At 37.5% G+C, this 20,553-nt stretch overlaps 2 protein-coding genes across 2 annotated transcripts; one reads left to right on the top strand and one right to left on the bottom strand.

Moving 5' to 3' along the window:
• The first annotated feature begins 8,328 nt into the window (after positions 1-8,328).
• Positions 8,329-14,217, top strand: LOC126786241 (pentatricopeptide repeat-containing protein At1g30610, chloroplastic). The gene is made up of 9 exons (XM_050512007.1): positions 8,329-9,678; positions 10,370-10,561; positions 10,857-10,938; positions 11,056-11,247; positions 11,720-11,833; positions 12,355-12,445; positions 12,522-12,679; positions 13,168-13,593; positions 13,778-14,217. The coding sequence occupies exons 1-9, from the start codon at positions 8,705-8,707 to the stop codon at positions 14,186-14,188; spliced, it is 2,640 nt and encodes an 879-aa protein (XP_050367964.1). The 5' UTR covers positions 8,329-8,704; the 3' UTR covers positions 14,189-14,217.
• A 3,656-nt stretch (positions 14,218-17,873) lies between these two features.
• Positions 17,874-19,392, bottom strand: LOC126786201 (60S ribosomal protein L8-3). Its single transcript, XM_050511956.1, has 2 exons — positions 18,922-19,392; positions 17,874-18,336 (listed from the first exon to the last, which is right to left on the bottom strand). Exons 1-2 carry the CDS (start codon positions 19,359-19,361, stop codon positions 18,000-18,002), a joined length of 777 nt encoding a protein of 258 aa, XP_050367913.1. The 5' UTR covers positions 19,362-19,392; the 3' UTR covers positions 17,874-17,999.
• Positions 19,393-20,553: the final 1,161 nt, after the last annotated feature.

The raw sequence follows: 20,553 nt of genomic DNA on the forward strand, positions 1-20,553 counted from the left end.
AGAATGGGCTCGGCGGTGGCATGATACGCGCCGTGATTGGTGTCGGCGCGTGAGCGCCACGCGCGGTCTACCGGAGGTGGCGCGTGCACCCCACGCGCCGCCACGTGCGGTGGCGTGAACAGTGTTTCCGAAAAGGGTAATTTATTTTTACGTATGGTAAATGTAAAAGGTGATTTATGTACGGTAAATGTAAATTTTATTTACGTACGGTAAATGTAAATTAGTTTTAGTAAAGGTTAAAAGTAATTTTGGAAGGGTAATTCGGTAATTATTATTTACTGAGACAGTGCGTATATTTGAATAGTATTTATACGTACAGAAATACGTAAACCGTATGTACTCGTACAGAAATACGTATGAGATGTGTATTTATACATTAATAATAAATATGTGAATAGTAAAACAGTGAACAGTAAATTCGTAAAACCGAAAATTGCTGAACAGTAACCGATTATTACTGTTACGGCATTTAAAGGTTTACAAAACGTTTCTAAATTTTTTTTCTTATCTTTTCAAGGTGATCGATAAATCAAGGAAATAAATTATCTTCGGAAATTGTGGAATTACGCTCGAGTTGATAAGGTGAGTAAAATCTCACATTATTTATGAATCTACCCATGCGGTGAGTCCAAGATTTTTGCAAGAGTTTTAAAATATTGAAATACGACATGTATACAATATAGTGGATTATATATATATATATTGTATAAATGGTAATAAGTACATATATATATATAGTTTGCTATATTATATACTGTTATGAATTCATCTGAAATAGGTCATTTCGATGACGAGCATGAGATTTTGATATGGAGTTTGTTAAACGTTTTGTCTTCGGACGTGTTCATAAATTATGACATTTATAAGATATAGTGGATTATATATATATATTGTATAAATGGTAAATAAATACATATATATATATATAGTTTGCTATATAATATAATGTTATGATTTTATTGTGATGATGTCATTTTGATGACAAGATTTTATCGAGCATGTGATTTTGATTTGTACAATATGATGTGAGATTATTGTACGTGATTTTAACATGGAGATTGTTAAAATGTGATTTGTCTTCGGACTTGATTTTTGGTACAATATGATGTGAGATTATTGTACATGTTTGGCAAGCGGAACCTAGCGTTTGGGCGGGCGAAAGTTACGATACAGTTAGAGCTCTAGTCTGTCTGACAGAGTCCTGCATGTGAGGTAACGGGTGGTTATCTGCTCATGAGTACTGATATTTTTGGATATTGGGTAGCGGGTGGTTGCCCAATATCGGCGGTGTATTACGAGAGGGGTAACAGATGTGTACCAGCGTTCTTGGTACCCGTATTATAAATGCATTAGGGTAACCAGAAGGGTTACTTAATTTCTCATGAGCGTTTCATTTCATATTTCTTTGGGACAACCAGATGGGCCGTCCCTTGACTCATGAGTGCATTTATATTTGTTTGATTTCTGGATTTTTTGTAATAATTGATATGCGAGTTATATTTTCATTTTACTCATACGAGCTGTAAAGCTTACCGGGTTTGTATTTACAATCCCGGTGCACCAATTCAATGGTGTAGGGGATACTTCCGCAGGTGTAGATTAGCGGAGATTGAGAGACGATTTGTAGAGTGGTGAGATTTCTAGAGTGGATTTGTGAGTGAGAATTTGTGAGCATTTATTTGTGTGTTTTGTGAGAGATTGTGAGGATTATTACATTTCCATTTTTATGTATGGATTACAAATTTGGGTTGTAATAATTGGTTTGTTTGAGTTGTATTGAGAACTCAGTAATGATCCGCTGTGACATTTTAAATGATTTCGATTTCATTGAGATTGTTTGGTGTTTTACGACTTTAAAATCTTGAGTTTTTAAGCTCGAAATTTTGGGGTCGTTACAGTTGGTATCAGAGCCTAAGTGCGTATTTGGCAATTATCTATACCATCCGGGAGCGATGATCCGACTGCAGGGAGGCACCCATCACATGGTCCTCGGTATTGATATGTTGTCGGGTATGCGAGAGTGTTTTAGGAGCCATACCTGATGGTTTGGTCCTCTAGGGAGTATTGTGATGATACTTCGATGATTCATCTCATTCTGAAATTTCATGTTGATATCTATTGAATCTATTTGATTGGATTCGAGACTTCACAAGTATTGACTAAGTGTTTCATTGTTTGAAGGTGATGAACTCAGATAAGGGCCGAGGACGGCGAGAGGCCGAGGTCAAGGTAGGGCCGCTGGCCGAGTCCGCAATGTGGAGAACCTGTATGAGGAGGCTGCTCCATAGGAAAAGCAGGTTGAGCCTGCTACTGCGATTAGAGATGATGGTCGAGTGTTGAAGCTGATCAAGGATATCAGTGCACTGTCAGCGCCGACCTTTCATGGAGGACTAGATCATATGGTAGCTGACCATTGGATCGAGGGTATGGAGACTTATTTTGAGATGATAGAGTACACAGAGATTGAGAAGAGAAAGATAGCTACATTCTTTCTAAAAGGTGATGCTCTCGACTGGTGGAAGAGCATGAGACAGACTGTGGTTGTGTCTACATTCACATGGGGAGGTTTCACTACCATTTTCCGAGAGAAGTATTTTCCACCCTCAGTACATGAGGACTTAGAGTTGGAATTTCTAGCACTGGTACAGGGAGACATGACCATTAGAGAGTATGATGCCCGATTTTCGCAACTATACCGGTATGTCAGGCCTATGGGTACGACAGCTTTAGCTCAGAAGTATCTACGAGGGCTGAAACAGGAGTAGAAGACCATGATATCAGTCATTTGCATGACTACTAAGGAGTTGATATTTGAGAGTGCCATGAGCTTACATTTCCATTTTTATGTATGGATTACAAATTTGGGTTGTAATAATTGGTTTGTCTAAGTTGTATTGAGAACTCAGTAATGATCCGCTGTGACATTTTAAATAATTTCGATTTCATTGAAATTATTTGGTGTTTTACGACTTTAAAATTTTGAGTTTTTAAGCTCGAAATTTTGGGGTCGTTACATTTGGAAAATGACATGGCATTACCTATTTTCATCTAAAATTAAATTAAAATTTTCATTATAATTAAAAGAAAAAAATCCAATTGGAATGCATGAGAAAACCAAAATCAAACCAAATACACGATAGAAAGAAAGAAAAATTGAACGACAAAAACTTTCTGCAAAATGCATTCTGATAAAGTGATAAGATCCAATTAATTTAGGTTAAGTGGGGAGCAGCCGAAGTACCTTCTACACAATGAATTCGATCCTTAGTGATTCCATTCAATATGAACGAGAGAGGAGAATAAACAGAGATCGAGATTACAAAGTCCAAATTTTTTTTGTTGGAAACATTCTGTGGTTATTCTTTAAGAGGCTCAAAAATTAAGAACAAGAACTTGATAATCAAGATCGATTGGGTGGCCAAGGCGCGCACAGACGCATGAGAGAACTAATTTGGTATTAAGATACTAAATCCAAATCCTTGTCAGCGTTGTTGATGAGGGATATGATTTACTTTTTTTTGGTGGAAACTGGAAAATCCATTAAAGGCAACAGCCAACAAAACAAAAAGAGGAAAAACAGAAGCTACCAACACAAACTAAGCCGCAAAAACAGAAGCTACCGACACAAGCTATCAACAATAGTTGGAATACAAGCAATGTTGAATCGGAGAGACGTATTCAAACAATATTGCTTCAGAGCTGCTGCTGCTTGGCCTGATTACTGAAGCCCTCTGTTGAATTATGTGAGTATGGAGTTAGTGAAGATTAGGTTGTACTTGCCTCCTTATTCATCGAGATATGGATGCAGTTGCAACACAGTATGCAACATGGACGCCGCTTTTTATGCTTCTCCTTATGTCTCTGAATTTAAGAAAAAAAATTTGTTTTGTTGCTTCCTTTAATACAGCTTTTCTTAATTCATGGAGATATGCTTGTAAATTAGTAATTGTTAGATCTTGTTTTACTGTAGCTATTAGTATGTAATAATTGTGCAGCTGCTAGTCTGTAATAATTGTGAAGCTCTTCTCTTCAGTGTAGCATACGAAGAAATATATACAAGAGTTATTTTTCTCTCTTATTTCTTTCTCTAAATTTCTTCACCCTCCTCGAAACCTCTCGCAGCAGCCACCACAAAGGAGAAGCTTCACCCCCAACTAGAAACCTAGGGTTTTAAAATTAAAAGTTGCCTTATAAAAAGCATCATATATACCCGACAATGCACGTATATTTGGTGAGAATTCTGGGTTACACACGTCCTATAATTTTTTGTATGTAGGATTCTTCGTTCTTCTTTTTCTTGGACTAAAAGTAATGAATGATGTTACCAACTTACCATGAGTTCCTTCCATACGAAAAAGGCAACACGGACTTCTACTTCATAGTTCTTACTATTGCTACTGTTGGAAAATGGTTGGAAAAACCATTTAAAACCAAATTTTAATTAATTAATTAAATTAAGTTAAACTTATAATTAATCAAAGATGAACATAGATTTGAGTTCTCCATAATGAGGGCTACAAGATCATATGTTTGTTTGTGTAATTTGGTTTGTGGGTGAATAAGAAATTGTCACTCAAAGATGACTACTTAGAATGAAGGAAATGTATTTGTCCCACATTGGAAAAGAGAAGTGTTGAAAATACTTTATATAGAATCCATTGTGTATGGATTGTAAAGTGTGTAAGCCCCCTTATACCCTCTCACGCACGCGCATGGGTGCAAATCCTATGTCACAAATGAAACTCGTGTATGTCTGTGCGACCTGCGGACATGAATGCAACACCAAATTGAGCATCTTCACCTAGAATCGATCAATTTTCACTTTCTTTGGGCAAATAAAAAGAGCCCTTCACAGATCATCTTCAGTATGATTCCATCATTTAATGGAGCTGGGTCGTTCTCAAGCTCTAGCCAAATGATTTCCGCAACCCTAGGTATCTCCGAGTGCCAATTCATCTCGATCTTGTCAGTCAGCAAAATCAATCTTCTGATTCCCTGATTCGATCTGTTTCCTACTTATATGTGGGTGGAATATGGATGATATAAAATTGTTGCTTACTTGGAGAATTGGAGATACAAGACTCGGGTTCGTACTTTCTTTTAAACTGATTGATTGGAGATAGAGGTGAGCATGCGCAGCATATATAAGACATTAGAAGTCGAATCCTTCTCATATTTGCAAGAAAAGGATTGGTTGGCAAAGTCCGAGTGGAATAAGGTTTCCTGATCAGATCATGAACACAAGCATAAGGTTTCCTAATCAGATCATGAAAATATATAAGAGCCGTTGTTCTTTTTAGAATTTATCTAGATGAAAACAATAGGGCGGAATTGGCATAATCTGTGAGTTGCACGGACAGAATCTGATAAGTCGTTGACATATTCCAGGCACCAAGGTTCATTTGAACCTGTGAGTTGCACTGACAGAATCTTTTAGTCGTTGGTTAGTCAGATGTAGATAAAAAAACGAACTATGGTAAAAAAAAAAAAATGAAGTACCTTGTATAGTGTGGGAGACACGTGATTTACCTGGTTATGAACACCAGCCCATATGAACATGGCTCTCGATCTCTGAGACTTTGAGTTTAATTAACATAGCTTTTCCATATTCAAAGGTGCCCCTATGGCTTTATAGATTCTCCCACAAACTTGACGAAGAAATTTGAATATCCTGATTCATTGCATCTAGATCTGCCATTGTTTTCTAAACCCAGATATGGCTCATCCGTGTATGTGCCAATTTGATACCCAGATCAAAGAACTTTGAATTCCTCGATCCACTACACCTCAGTCGAAATCCTCCTTTGGGAATCAGACCCTTTCATCTTCAAATTTTCTTGCCGACCCAGATTGATAACTCCTCATTTCTAGTTTACTTGGCGTCGAGAAAGAATATTCAAATAAAGAAGAAGCTGATTCGGAACAAAAAAGAAAAGAGGGAGTCTTCAAAACAAGATCTTGGCAAGCCCATGCATAAAATAGATATGAGACTTGATGATGAAGCTACTTGAAGCGAGTTCAACCACGGTACCCTCCAATCACTTCCGAGACCGCTGATGACGAGAAACCCAGCGAGGCAAAATTTTGAATTCTGTTTGACGCGGTCTGGGTTCAAGTTCTTCGATTCAGTTTCTTTTTTTCACCAACAATCGATTGCAATTTGCATTGGGGTTAATTTAATTAATTAAATATTCACTTTTGTTTTTACAGTGTTACTATTGTTTTGTTTGTTATCTTAACATTGGTAATAGTGCCGTAAAAAGTCAGATTAAATGAACGGTCTAGATTGAGTAATATTGATTGGTTCAATAGCGGTGCCCTGAATAAGTTCCCCCTAATCAGATCATGAAAATTTATATTTTTTTTTGGTCGAAGATCATGAAAATATATAAGAGCCGTTGTTCTCTTTAGAATTTATCTAGATGAAAACAATAGGGCGGAATTGGCATAGACCGCATAGTAGCTAGTGATATATATATATATATATATATATATATATATATATATATATAATTTCTCAGTTACGGACGATCGTCCGTACGGTGCAAATTCGGCGATTACGGACACCGGCGATGCGCAACGACGGCACCGACCAGCACAGCCGCACTCCCCTCCTCCAAGTGCTCCTATTTGTGCCGGCTTACGGCGGCCGGAATCTCTAAATTTCCGCATGGTGCTCAGAAATTTCAAATTTTGAGATTCCGGCCGGCACAGACAAGAGCGCTGGGAGGATGAGAGTGCGGATGATCTAGTCATCGTCATCGTTGCGCATTGCCGGTGGCCGAAATCATCGAATCTGCACCGTGCGGATGTCTACAACCGAGAAACTATATATCAGGACTTTCTATTTAAATGATACTAGCTAGTGAACCTTAAATTTCATGCAACTGATTAGAAGGAATATTTATGCAATAGCATCCTACTAAGAAGACAGCAAAACAGGCTAATAAGAGGATTGGAAATGCTGCAACAAGGGCTCTTCTGCAGACTGAAGCGCTGCAACAAAGAACAACAATGTAAACACAATCATCGCGCCAGTGGATCCAAACATCCAGTGGTAGTAGTTTTCTTTTATTCTTCATCAACTGCTATATATAGGGAGGATTAGGAGCAGACGTCTACACGGTGTGGATTCGCCGTTTCGTTGACCGACGACATGCAACTACAGTGCGGATGGTGCCGGCCATACTCCCCCTTCCTAGCGCTCATGTCTGTGTCGACCGGAGGTTCAGTGCCGGCCCACGGTGACCAGAATATGCAAATATCAAGTTTCTGAGAAATTTTCTAGAAATTTGCAAATTCCGGCCGGTACAGGTAGGAGTGCCAGGAGGGGAGAGTGCGGCGGACACCATCCGCGCTATCATTGAGCGTCACTAGTTGCCAGAATCACGGACGTTTGCACTTTTAGTACACTACGGACGTTCGCACTTTTAGTACACTGCAGACATTCGCTCCATAACCGGCCTATATATATGCACAAGTTTCTGTCGTGGAGTTCAATTTGGAAATCTTTCAAATCAGTGATGGATGAATAAAGTTTGGAACAAAAAAAATAAAATCACAATCTTACAACGGAGTGCTTCTGTCCATCATTACAATGTTTCCGTGCAGTCTGTGAACATTTGATGTATATATGATAGATTGATAGGTCGACCTAAACGTAAAAATTACACATCCTTAATTCGTATGAAATGGGTTTCGCCTATTAACAAACAATCCAACTAGCTTTCTATCATGTCGACACGCAACACGAATATTACTATTTCTACTTGTACATCGATCAGATCAGGATCAAGCTAGATATAAATAGATTCTTGAGGAAAAGTAAACACTAAAGATGATAACGAACAGACCACTTTAATATGGAAGCAAGACATGCACAGAATAATGGAAATATATATTGGCAAACAATTAAAAATATAGTTGCAACTTATACAACCAACAGTATGGCATTACATAACCATCAACCAAGAAAAGGCAAGGGGGGTAGGATATTGGTTTTTTGCTTTGTATGTACGTGATCCTTACAAGGCGCAGTGAAATCAAATACAGAAAACTGATGCAATGGCGTCGTTACCAAATACCTGCCAACCTAAAAGAGAGTCGAGAAGTAAAAAACGAGCATAATATATAATGAAGGTTTTAGGCTAATTTTTAATTATTTCAAATGTGATCTAATATCTCATAGTAATTTTTTTAATAAAAAACAATCCAAAATTAAAAAAAAAAAAAAAGATGGAAGGTTTTAGGGTGGACAGTAATTCTGTAACCGGACAAGTGGTAATACTCTATCGCTAACCATTGAAAGCAATAAATCAAGACAAGATTCACTCAATCTCGCCGGCTGGCCCAACACTCTACGACGCTATCTGCACCCAGCAGAACCCTAAACCCCTCTCACAGTCTGCAACATTCATTTTACTCATCTTCCCTTTCAAGTTTCAGTCTTTACTCCACAATCAAATCAAAGCCCCAGTCTTTATCTCTCATCTTTCTCCCCTCCAGCTACTTGGGTCCTCTGGTTTTTGAGGAGAGCAGAGTCCTGGTAATCATTTGTCTCTTATAACTGTTCTGCTACTTAAACTGGAAGTTCATACTTCACTTTAGCTTTTGAGTCATTATTCAATTATACAGTTGTATCACTCTGTAGTGTCCATCATAGTTTACAGCCGTGTTTATGTGAGATGTTTCTGTTGAGTTGAATATGGAATTGTCAAATGGGCAAGTGGGGTTCTCTTATTTTCATAGGAATGGGATTTTGGCTACGAATTGTAGCCAAAAGTCATTTCCTTTATCTGGGTTTTCGATTTCTGGGAGACCCTTTTTCGGTGTTGGCTTAAATGAGAAGAATGTGAAGAAGAGCCGGGTTTCAGGTGTTAGAACAGTGAACTGTGGAAGTGTTGTTAGTGCTTTAGCTAAGGAAGGGACTGATAATCGTTCTGTTGGTAGTGAAATTCTTGAGAAAGATTGTGAATTTAAGCCGTCGTTTGATCAATGCTTGGAGGTTATGGGGTCTGTTAAGCTTAGAGGTGACAGAGATAATAAGAGCAGGCCAAGAGAAGATAATCCAAAGCATAGTATGAGGAGTAGAAATGTTTCCAGAGGATTTTCATCTGAGACAGATGAAGAGGATGTAAGATGGAAGGAGTCTGAAAGGCATTTGGATAAAAGGAATGTGTCAAAAGTTGCGAAACTGTATGAAAATGATAATGGATCCACGGAACAAAGCAAAAGGCTGCGAGTTAGAGGATATAGGGATGAATATGATAGTAGGCAGAGTGACATAAGGGGAGATACAAGGGATGGAAAATGGTCAAGATATACTGGTAGACTAGAACAAGAATTGGACTACAACTCGGGTAAGAGTGCACTGGCACGAAATGCTAGAGAAGGCACAAGAGATTACAAGTCAATTGGTCAAGACTTTGAGAGAAGGAAAAGTGGTGACAGAAGTGAAGATGGACATGAGAGGTACCGCATCAGTGCTGAGAAAGGCACTGCTGATAGAAGATACTCTCCTAGAAGTGGAAATTCAACCAAGGGTGAAAGGGATTCCCCTAGGCATGACCATGATGAAAGAGCTGCATTTAAGTATTTTGATGAATATAATGATACTATGCACAGGCCGCGAGTTTCCCAAGTGCAAATGGAGGAGAGAATCCAGAAGCTTGCAAAGTCGTATGTGCTCTCTTACTTTTCTGAGGTTTTCATCTTCTTTTTTATAGAATGATCTTAGCTTAAACTTTGCTAATCACAATTTAACTCCTCAAGAGAAATTTGGTATCCTTAATATTTGTGTTTCTTTCAATGTAAATGCAACCTCATTCTATACATGTACAATTCATGGCTGAGTTCATCAGTCTGTCTTGCTGTTTCTGTTGTGCTATATCATCATTTTGGTTGACTATAGAGTAGAATGCAAGTGAAATAAAGTTACACACTTCCTGTCATTTGTTATATTGTCACAAGTTATCTATAATCTCATTTTCTACTATCTCTTGGTTGATGAATGACTTAGTAAGATTAATTGATTAGAATGTCCCCACATCATCTACTATAGTTCTCCATACAAGGTTCAAGCCTAAATTTTTTGAGGATATGTACCATTTTTCATTCTGACTTTTTTTACGGATGAATTCCACAAATTATCTGCCTTATATGATGTTTTCAAAATGATCATTGAGATTTTGTATAGTTCTTTGATCTCTTAAGTTGGTTGTTCAGGCATTGTTGATCAGGAAGTCTGCTGATAGTTCCGGACTTTTTTTACTTTCCTTTTTAACTTCTCCAAACTCGCTCACATACTGTTGATTTATTTTCATTTGGATTTTCTCAGTCTCAATGATATTAAAGTAGTTGATCTTAACAGGCTGAATGGTGCAAACATTGACATCCCTGAGTGGATGTTTTCAAAAATGATGCGAAGTGCACAAATCATATTCACAGATCATTCAATACTTAGAGTTATTCAGATATTAGGAAAGTTTGGAAACTGGAGACGGGTGTTACAAGTCATCGAGTGGCTTCAAATGCGTGAGCGCTTCAAATCTCACAAGCTCAGGTAATTAGTTGGAGCACTACTAGATATGAATTGGCCTATAGTCATGCATATAACAATACATGTACCTATGTACTCCTGTTGTGGATTATTGACAACACTGCTTAGAGTTTTACTTTCCAAGGAATGGTGTGATGGCTGGTATGATTTACAGCTGATTCTTGTTACTACCCTCAAATCAATTTTCTTGGATTTCACTCACTTTAATATCTTATTTTACTAGTTAAGATAGTTGTCAGTTGTCACTAATTAATACCCGTGTCCCAAATTTTGAAGCATTTTCATCTTTAAAATTCAGATACATATATACAACTGCACTCGATGTACTTGGAAAGGCAAGAAGACCTGTGGAGGCTCTAAACGTGTTTCAAGTAATGCTGGTAAGTAACACATAATTTCATGTTCTACATTGTGTTTCTTGCTCATACACACTTATTTAGGAGGTGGAAGTGATATCTTTGTCAATTCATGACATCTTTTGTCTTTCTTCTTTCCAGCAACAACTGTCCTCATATCCTGACTTGGTGGCTTATCATTCCATTGCCATTACTCTTGGACAAGCGGGTCATATGAAAGAACTGTTTGACGTGATTGATACTATGCGGTCTCCTCCCAAGAAGAAGTTCAAGACTGGAACACTTGGGAAGTGGGATCCCCGGTTGGAACCAGATCTCATTGTCTACAATGCAGTAAGTGGCACTTGGGGATCATTTAAGTCCAGAAAATTATCAAATCTCGTTATTTTATTGCTTATTGTCTAGGACCCATACAAGCAACCATTAATCATCTGACAAATAGATCGATCCAGACACTGTTCCAGCATTAAGATTTAAGACCATAATAACTGAATCACGTTTGAGTTAGGGAATCCTTCCAAAGTATTATTTGCTTCGGTTGTCTCAACTAATTTCCTACACTCAGTTGAACATCAATCTCTTAAGTTTAATTTATATTATTTAGGATGACAGCTACTGAGCTAAAAATGAATGTCTGTTTCTGATGAGAGAAATAATTAACTACTTCTGTGGAACAAATTGTGATCTGTTAATTGATTTGAACTCTTAAAGATCTTGCAACTGGTGTAACATTAGTGTTTTCTGTTTACTTCATGGGGAATCAGAAAGCCTGTACAGTCATGTAATGTTTCATATGTATAAGCAGGTATTAAATGCTTGTGTTCAGCGAAAACATTGGGAAGGAGCGTTTTGGGTTTTGGAACAGCTAAAGAAACAAGGTCTGCAGCCTACCACTACAACATATGGACTTGTCATGGAGGTAGTACCTGTCCCTTTTTTGTTTCCTATGATACATTATACAATTATAGTTCATTGGATATATCACATTACACAAATACCGTGTATTGCTTGGTTATCAAGGAATAATGTCTGTTTCAAAGATTATACATGCAAGGTTTGTGGTTGTTCATTTGGTCTTCTGGTTTTCATAAATAATTTTCTTGCCAGCCTAAAATGTAATATGTATCAATTTCACTTAGTTCAAATTGCTAGAATAGTGACGTTTTAGTAAATGATTGTTCTTGAAAGTCAATAGTTTAGTGTTTCCCTGATTTCATAAAAATCTTTATAGAAGAATTATTCGTGCCTAGCTTCTCCACCTCGATCAAAGTTCCTTTATCTTTGTTTATGCTTATCACTGTATCTAGCATGCACAGTGCACAAAATTGTTTTGTTTTGGCCAGAATGATGCAAGGGTCAATTTAGTACTAGGATGCTACAGTGCTAGGTAATCTGGATCTCTTCTAAAGTTCAGATATCTTAAAAAAATCACTGAAACAGGTGATGTATGCATGTGGCAAGTACAAGTTGGTTCACGAGTTTTTTAAGAAGATGCAGAAATCTTCTGTACCAAATGCTTTAACTTACAGAGGTATTTTACTGGCTATTGTTTTTCACCTGGGATTTTATTTTAGATTGATACTGTTGATGATTCCTTCTATATACAGTTATTGTGAAAACTCTTTGGAGAGAAAATAAAATAGATGAGGCTGTACAGACTGTTTCCAATATGGAAAGACGAGGAATAGTAGGTTCTGCAGCTCTTTATTATGACTTCGCTCGATGTCTTTGTAGTGGTGGAAGGTGTCAAGAAGCACTAATGCAGGTAATTACTATGCCAGTGTCCAGAAGTCTTTGTTTCTATTTTACCTCGTCATTATTATTATTTTATTTTTTTGTAATCTGGGTTTCACTTCAACCATGCATTATATTGTTACGACAAAAGATGTTCTGCTGCAAGGACGAATCTTGTGAATCCTATTGTTCCATCGAATCTATTGATGGGATTAGCTTCTATTGCTATAATATATATTCCAATGGCTGAAAATTCATTCTGTCTCATGTCTCCCTTTCTTTTCAAATCCCAAACGGTATGCACATCTGAAACAAAATAGATGCTGCATGTTGGATAGCATGTTCTATCAGTGCCATGCTTTGCTCATAACTATTATGACCATTAATATTTATTTTTAGTTTATACACAATCAGATGTGGGCATGTGGCTGTCCACTAGGGACCACTTATTATCTTTGCAATTATTTTTTTCATACTTGGTTTGGATGACATATTATGTTATTGTCTTCTCTTTCACAGATTGAGAAGATATGTAAGGTTGCGAATAAACCTCTAGTAGTGACTTACACTGGCTTAATTCAAGCTTGTTTGGATGCTGGAAGCATTGAAAACGGAGCATATGTTTTCAACCAAATGGAGAACTTCTGCTCCCCAAATCTGGTCACTTGCAACGTAATGCTGAAAGGCTACTTGGACCATGGGATGTATGAAGAAGCGAAAATGCTGTTCCAAAAGATGTTGGAAGATGGGTTCCACAGCAAATCTGGTTATGAGCTTCGGGTGACACCAGATATCTATACATTCAACACTTTGTTAGAAGCATGCATTACTGAGAAAAGATGGGATGATTTTGAGGCTTTCTACAAACGGATGCTGCAAAGTGGTTATAACTTCAATGTTAAACGACACCTTCGGATGATATTGGATGGCTGGAAAGCAGGAAAGGTAACATTTTCTTATCAATATTTCTTTGTCACCTCATTTAATAGGTAGAGATCAATATGTGTGCACACACACTGCATTGCACAAAAATGATTTAAAAAAAATGCAATCTTGTTACGTTGTTAGGGTCTTTTCTTCTTTACCCAAGTAAGTTTGTTTCGCTAGTGAACCCATGTTTGCTTTTCAGGGTGAGCTACTGGATATAACCTGGCTGCACTTGACCAAGGCAGACCGAATTCCACCCCCTGCTCTCATCAAGGAAAGGTTTTGCAAAAAGCTGGAGGAAGGTAACTATTCTGTTGCTATCTCCTGCATCGCCAAAACGAATCCCAATGATCTACATACATTTTCAAAGACGGCATGGTTGAATTTGTTCAAGGAAAATGCAGAAAGGTTTCAGAAAGACACTCTCGTGCAGTTAGTTCATGAGATTAGCATTCTTACTGCCAACAGTGATGCGGTGAACCCTGTATTTGAAAATCTTATGATGTGTTGTAGAGAATTTGATAGAGATCTTGATAGAACTAGTGTGAAGACAGGTAACTTTAAATCAAATGGAAGTGTATATACTGTTCAAACTGAACCAGCTTATTATTAGATTAATGTATTCAAATGTAAAATAGGTTATTTTTCCAACTTTTCTCATAGAAACATTTCCTTCGTAGATGCCAACTTTGCAAATTAATAGATTACAAAGACAGAATGGCAAACAAAGGATGACAAAGAATGCGCATATGCATCTATCATTCAGTGTAGTACTAATTTGCTGCTAGTACACTAAAAGTCTAAAACTGTCTAGAAAGATACATCCCAGATTCTTCAACCAGATGGACTAATATGCTATTAGTAAAGGATTTTTAAGTCGGCCATCATCGGATCAGAATGTACTTGGTGAGCAACAAAAAAGGAAACAAGAAGTCAAAGAAATTTGTAGCTTCCGAGTTGTTGCTTTGGAGAATAGCATGGTTGGCCGGAGTGTCTTTTGGGAGCTCTATGAAGAAGGGAAAATAATTGAAGCAGCTGATCAAAAACTACTTTAGCCTTCAATGCAACAAGCAATTCCGGTGGTCAACTTTGACGTTCAATTGCCTATTCTCCCATCAAAGACGTCATTGGTCATTTGGCCTTTGCACCACCTTCAATCCTTTTCGATGATAGTACAGGTTCTGAAAGAGACCAAACTGAGTATTCCGGCAACGTTTACAACTTTATCATCATTCACCTTTCCTCTAAGTCTCTAACAAAATATCCTATACATCAATGTTATTTCAGTACGTCTTAGGAGACATTTTAACTTAAGCAGTCCAGTTTGATAGAAGGGTTCTGGGGCCAACTAGGCTACTCGCTTAGAATTTTGTTGCATTTTCTTGTTTTTGTTGTTGTTGCATTGTATTGTTACATGAGGTGATTGTGTAAATCAATTATTTAAAATAAAAAGAAAACAAACTTGTTATATAATAGTATTTTATAAAATTGACAATTAGACATGATTGATATATTGCATTTGGAGTATCACTAGCATCTGACATGCCTCCACATAGAGATATTGGTCGCAATTTTTGTATATTAGAGATGGGAAAGGTTAATTCTTAGAAGAATGGAAAAAATGTACCGTAATCATCAAACTTTTCAACTTATAATATGTTGAAATATTGATCATTCCGGTGTTTCCATCCAATCGTTGTTAACAATTTTAACTTGCTAAGATGTGTAGCGGCTACATAGACTGTGCAGTTGGTTTAAGGCAAATATTTTATTGATATTCAGAATACATGCATGGGATAAGCTACATGCATATTCTCCGATCATAAAAAAAACTACATGCATATTTTTGAATTTTCTCCAATATCTGGGTTTGGTGGCAGCGTTGTTTTATATTTTTATGACTTAAATACAAGTACGTAGTTGGCCCTGACACAAGTAATAATCTCGGAGTCTTAGAGCTTTATAGTTTATAGAGAAGGTCGGAACAACATGAAATTTTCATTTTGAATGCGTGTGTTATAGATGTGATTGTTAGGTAGCCAATAACATTTGATGTCTCGAGTCACGCCATAAGTCTCTCAATCTAACCCAAATCCTAACGCAGGCACATACCTGGTAACCACAACCAATGTAAGAAGCATGTCATTCATAACATGAAATGAGTTAGATTCATACCTAATTGATTAGAGTTGTGCATGAGGAACAGGCGTGCTTGAGAGTGTTAGCTGAAGCTTCAAGCTAACATGTATTTATTGATCATGGCAGCAGATTACAAATATGAAAATGCCCATGTCATCTGAATTTCGAAAGAATGTTGTTCACTTAATTGAAACTGGAGGTGAAATTTGATGTCATAAGATTCATATCTGAATCAAGAAGCATAGAAATGATAGCATGTAAGAATATATAGAGTGACTGCGCCATTAGAGCAAACCAAAGTCTGCAGAGACGGCATAAATAACAACAAATTAAGCAAACAACAATGTATTGGCATATGTTGATAAGTTGATTGTACATTTAATTGAATGGGTTACTCAGTCAACTTTATAATTGGAATGTTTTACTTTTCATGCTTGAGAATGATTTGAGTTGTTACAGGTATAGCTCTAATTCACTACATTAATGTTGAACAGAAAATTATGTATTCATTCTTTTCACAACATCCCTTCAAATTTTAGCAAATAGTAAATAAATTTTACCCTAACCAAAAATGTAATATTGGCGGACATATTCTATTTGGGGTGGGTACAACGGCGGATCTAGAAAACATACTCTAGGGGGACTTGAATTTTTTTTCATGACTGATAGTGATACAAAAAATATAGCGTTTGTTAAAAATTTAACTATAATATACTAAATATATACTTTATCGGTTTGAAAATAAAAATACATCCAACATATCTATTAAATCATCGATTATGAACATAATTTTTTTGGAATTGAGCATAGAACTTAATCAAAATTAACACCAAAATAAGAAATTTATTCTTGTAAGGACTAAAAACACCAATGGAGTAAAGTAAAAATACATCTACATGTAAAGAGATAGATATGAAGTAAATAGAAATTAGATCCTAGATTTGCATTTGAGGAGAATTGAACTTGGGTGAGCTAGGTGCTCAATAAAACAACAAACCAAAGCTGCAAGACTACAATATGTGGTGGTATCATCCATCATTAGCAATTTTTCTTGAAATTCTTGGGTGGACTTGAGTCCCCCCAACCTTGCACCTAGGTCCGCGCCTGGGTGGGTAGAAATAGGAGAGGCGGTTAGGGTCGTTTATATTCTAAGACTAAAATCTTTTGTAGAATTTTCTCACTACTATAACGGTGTAATTAAAGATACAATCCTAAATAGTGGATTCATAATGAAATCAACCGTTAATTAAACAAGTCCCTTAAACTATAGTTTACAATTTTCCACAATTTGAGATACCTACCAAACATAGAGTTGAATAATTTAGAGCTCTAATCAATTCATATTTTCAGTTTCCCAAAACGGCAGGTTTCATTTCCTATCTTCATCTCAATATGGTTAGGACTAAACAGCTTCTAATTTTTTTTTTGGCATCATTGGAGATTTAGCTCTTACTCTTTAGTATCCTCCAATATTTTAGTCCACTACGATTTGTGAAGAGTAATTTGTACCTTTTAATGATTTGTTCAGCTTCATTTTTATTAAGAAAACACGATCAACTAGAAGTCTAGAGCATTGAAGCTAGGTTTAGTTCCAATTTTCATCCAAGTTTATTAACATGACATTTTTCGTCTAAACGTGTGGTCATAGGTTCATGTGAACATGACTCGCAAGTCACAAGTTCAGAACCGTGATAACCTGACAGCCATCTCATCCCTATTTAGATACTCCCGCTAATTGAGTCACGACTCATGACCCATACCAATTTCATGACTAAATTACTTGATCTCATCTTCAAGACCCATTAAAGTTTTGCAGTTGTGTATGTGGTAAGGACAAAAAAAGATGAGCAGAAACCTGATCCTGGGTTTTAATAATCAATACTATGCTTGATAGACATCCCTCATATTGGCAACAGAACTCTGAATCCCTCATATTGGCAACAGAACTCTGAATCAGATAAATAGACGTTTGCTACCTCCACAAACTTTGTGCGTCGAACAAATGCAGTTTCAAAGGACCAGAGATCGATATTCTTTTCATCCATCTCTAAACTCTTTCCAAAAACTTCCCAATCCAAATTTCCATAGAGAATGAGATCAAATCCAACACTTAAGGATAAATAGGCAACCAACTAATAGTGAAAACATTGGACTTCAAATTCTTGATAAACAAAAAATTTTCCAACATGAAACACACTAGTACATGATAAAATTCTATTGTCAAAAATATCCAGTGCCAAACAGCACAACCAAATAAACAGACTATGTAAAATGTAAAATCAACTCTACTTCTCCTTGGAGGCAGTTGCAGCAGCTTGTCCTCTGAGTCTACCGGTTCTCCTGGCAGCAATGAGACCAACCTTCTGCCCAGGAGGAGCATCACGCCTGACTGTGCTAGCATGTCCAATATGCTGGTGGTTACCTCCTCCATGGGGATGCTCAACTGGATTCATAGCCACACCACGCACCTTAGGCCAGCAGTTTCTCTTCACCCTGAACTTGTGGTATGCATTACCAGCCTTGAGCATAGGCTTCTCAGTTCTACCACCACCGGCAACCTGTCCAATCATAGCACGGCACCCACTTGGAACAATCTTCTTGGCACCAGATGGAAGCTTGATCCTGCAAAAACACAAACATACAAATTAGACAAACATTCCAACCCCGATTCAAATCGGAATTAACAAACATGGAGCCAACAGGAAAGCAACGATCATGCATCCAAATATCGGCTCAATAATTCGGGGGAAAACTTACAAGTAAACGAGACCAAACCAATAAATTGCTTGTTTCTAAGACTATAATCTAACAGTAACATTGAACTGTAAAGAAACATTTGGACTATGAACCCCTAACATATTTGCAACCATTATGATGGCAAACTCGCAATTGAAAGATTATGAATTACAACATGAATAATAAACATAAATTGCGAAACAACACAACTGAGCTTCTGATCAGCAACGACAACAATGCCACAGATCATCATTGAATATATACACTTTTCGACAATCAAACAGTCACACTTCCACACTCAAATCCCTCGCTAATAGTTCAATCAGCTATTCCTAAACCCTAAGAGCTACTCATATCAGTGTATCATACAAAAGAATTAAACTTTCAGCTTAAAACACAATCTTCTCTACAATTCGCAGCATAATATGATCGAAATCGAAAGCCGAAAAATCAAAGCAAACTGATGCGCACCTGGAAGTATCGTTATCAGGATTGTGGCTGATAACAACAGCGTAGTCACCAGAAGCCCTAGCGAGAGTCCCACGGTCGCCGACGTGGTGCTCGACGTTGCAGACGACGGCTCCCTCGGGGATAGATCTGAGCGGCAACACGTTCCCGACGACCAAGTTCGCCTTCTTACCGCAGTAAATGAACTGACCGGTGTAGATTCCCTCGGCGGCGACGAAGAGCTCGTTCTGCTTCTTGTACCTGAAAGGATGACGGAAGCTGACGCGAGCGAGCGGGGCTCCACGGCCGGGGTCGTGGATGATGTCGGTGACGACGCCCTTGAGGTAGCCGTTGCGCTCGCCGAAGTCGAGGGAGCGGAAGCGGGCGGGGCCCTTGCGGTGGTGGGTGTGGGACTTGAAGACGGAGCCGGCACCCTTACGCTGAGCTCTGATGACCCGTCCCATCTCTCTCTCTCTCTCTCTCTGGTTCGCTGCGGCTCTGAGATTAGGTTCTGAAAACCCTAAAAATGAATATTTATAGTGGGGAAGAGTTAGAGACGGCTTGCCTCCGAAACCCTAGCGGGTCGAAATGATAAATGGACCGGACTGGGCTGGTTTGGGCTTATTGTCTTAGCTCCAATTGTATTGTTGACAATCTTTGTTTAAATTTTCATTTATTTTCATTTTCATAGTTTCGTACATAGTCCTTAATGATTTTACGAACAAATTAACACCTTTTAAAGAGGGCTCGGGTGGTTGATAATTGGTAAGCAAGAGAAACTCACATTACAAAAGTTTTATTGATGGGACAATAGAGATAAGTTGTTAGCTCATATCTTAGAGTGTCGAAATTTTCTCGACTTCTCAGGTTTTTGTGATAAATGAACATGTTTTTCTCTATATAATATATAATGTTGTTAGAATTACATGAGGATATGGAATTTGAATTCTATAAACTTTTTTTTTTCAATGCTCGTTGTTTTACTCTATTGTTTTGTTGTTCTTATTGAGATATGTAAAAAACAAAACTATCAAAAAGAGGTGTCATCCCTCGGTTATCAAAAATCAATCGAGACCGGTCTGCATCAATATAATTGCAAAAGCAAGTCTGCTACCAAGTTATTATAGGGATTGCCTCTCCTTTTCAAGATCTTTCAACATACATGTCAGGTGGGGTACCCCATACATCAAACTTGAAATTATGAAACCCTAAGTTACCATTGTGCAAGGATGCATGAGAAATCGATCAGGCACTTCAAAAGGACTCAATGCTGCTTTATTGTATATTCACCGAAAGCTTGTTCCCGGAAAGGTTTTGTACAATTTATTCAATGTTCTTGAGTGCCATATATGGCTCATAGCTTTGGTGTGGTTCGGTGATGATGCAAGTCGATCCTTGGACATGTGGTCTTGACAGTAAACCCAAGACCACCTAGATATGACTCATAATTTGTTGAGATATACGAATATAAATAGTACACACTCCTCCGTACTAAATATTAACTATTATACTCAATGTTATAAATATTTAGATATATCGGAAATATATCATTAATTTTTAAATTCCAATAGAATAAGTGACATATCGTCTCAAATATCGGTCAATGTAAAATATCGAGTCAAACCCAGTTTGATCCGATATTTCGGTGATTTTTTT

The sequence above is a fragment of the Argentina anserina genome, chromosome 3, assembly GCF_933775445.1.
Source record: "Argentina anserina chromosome 3, drPotAnse1.1, whole genome shotgun sequence".
Taxonomy (NCBI): Eukaryota; Viridiplantae; Streptophyta; class Magnoliopsida; order Rosales; family Rosaceae; genus Argentina; species Argentina anserina.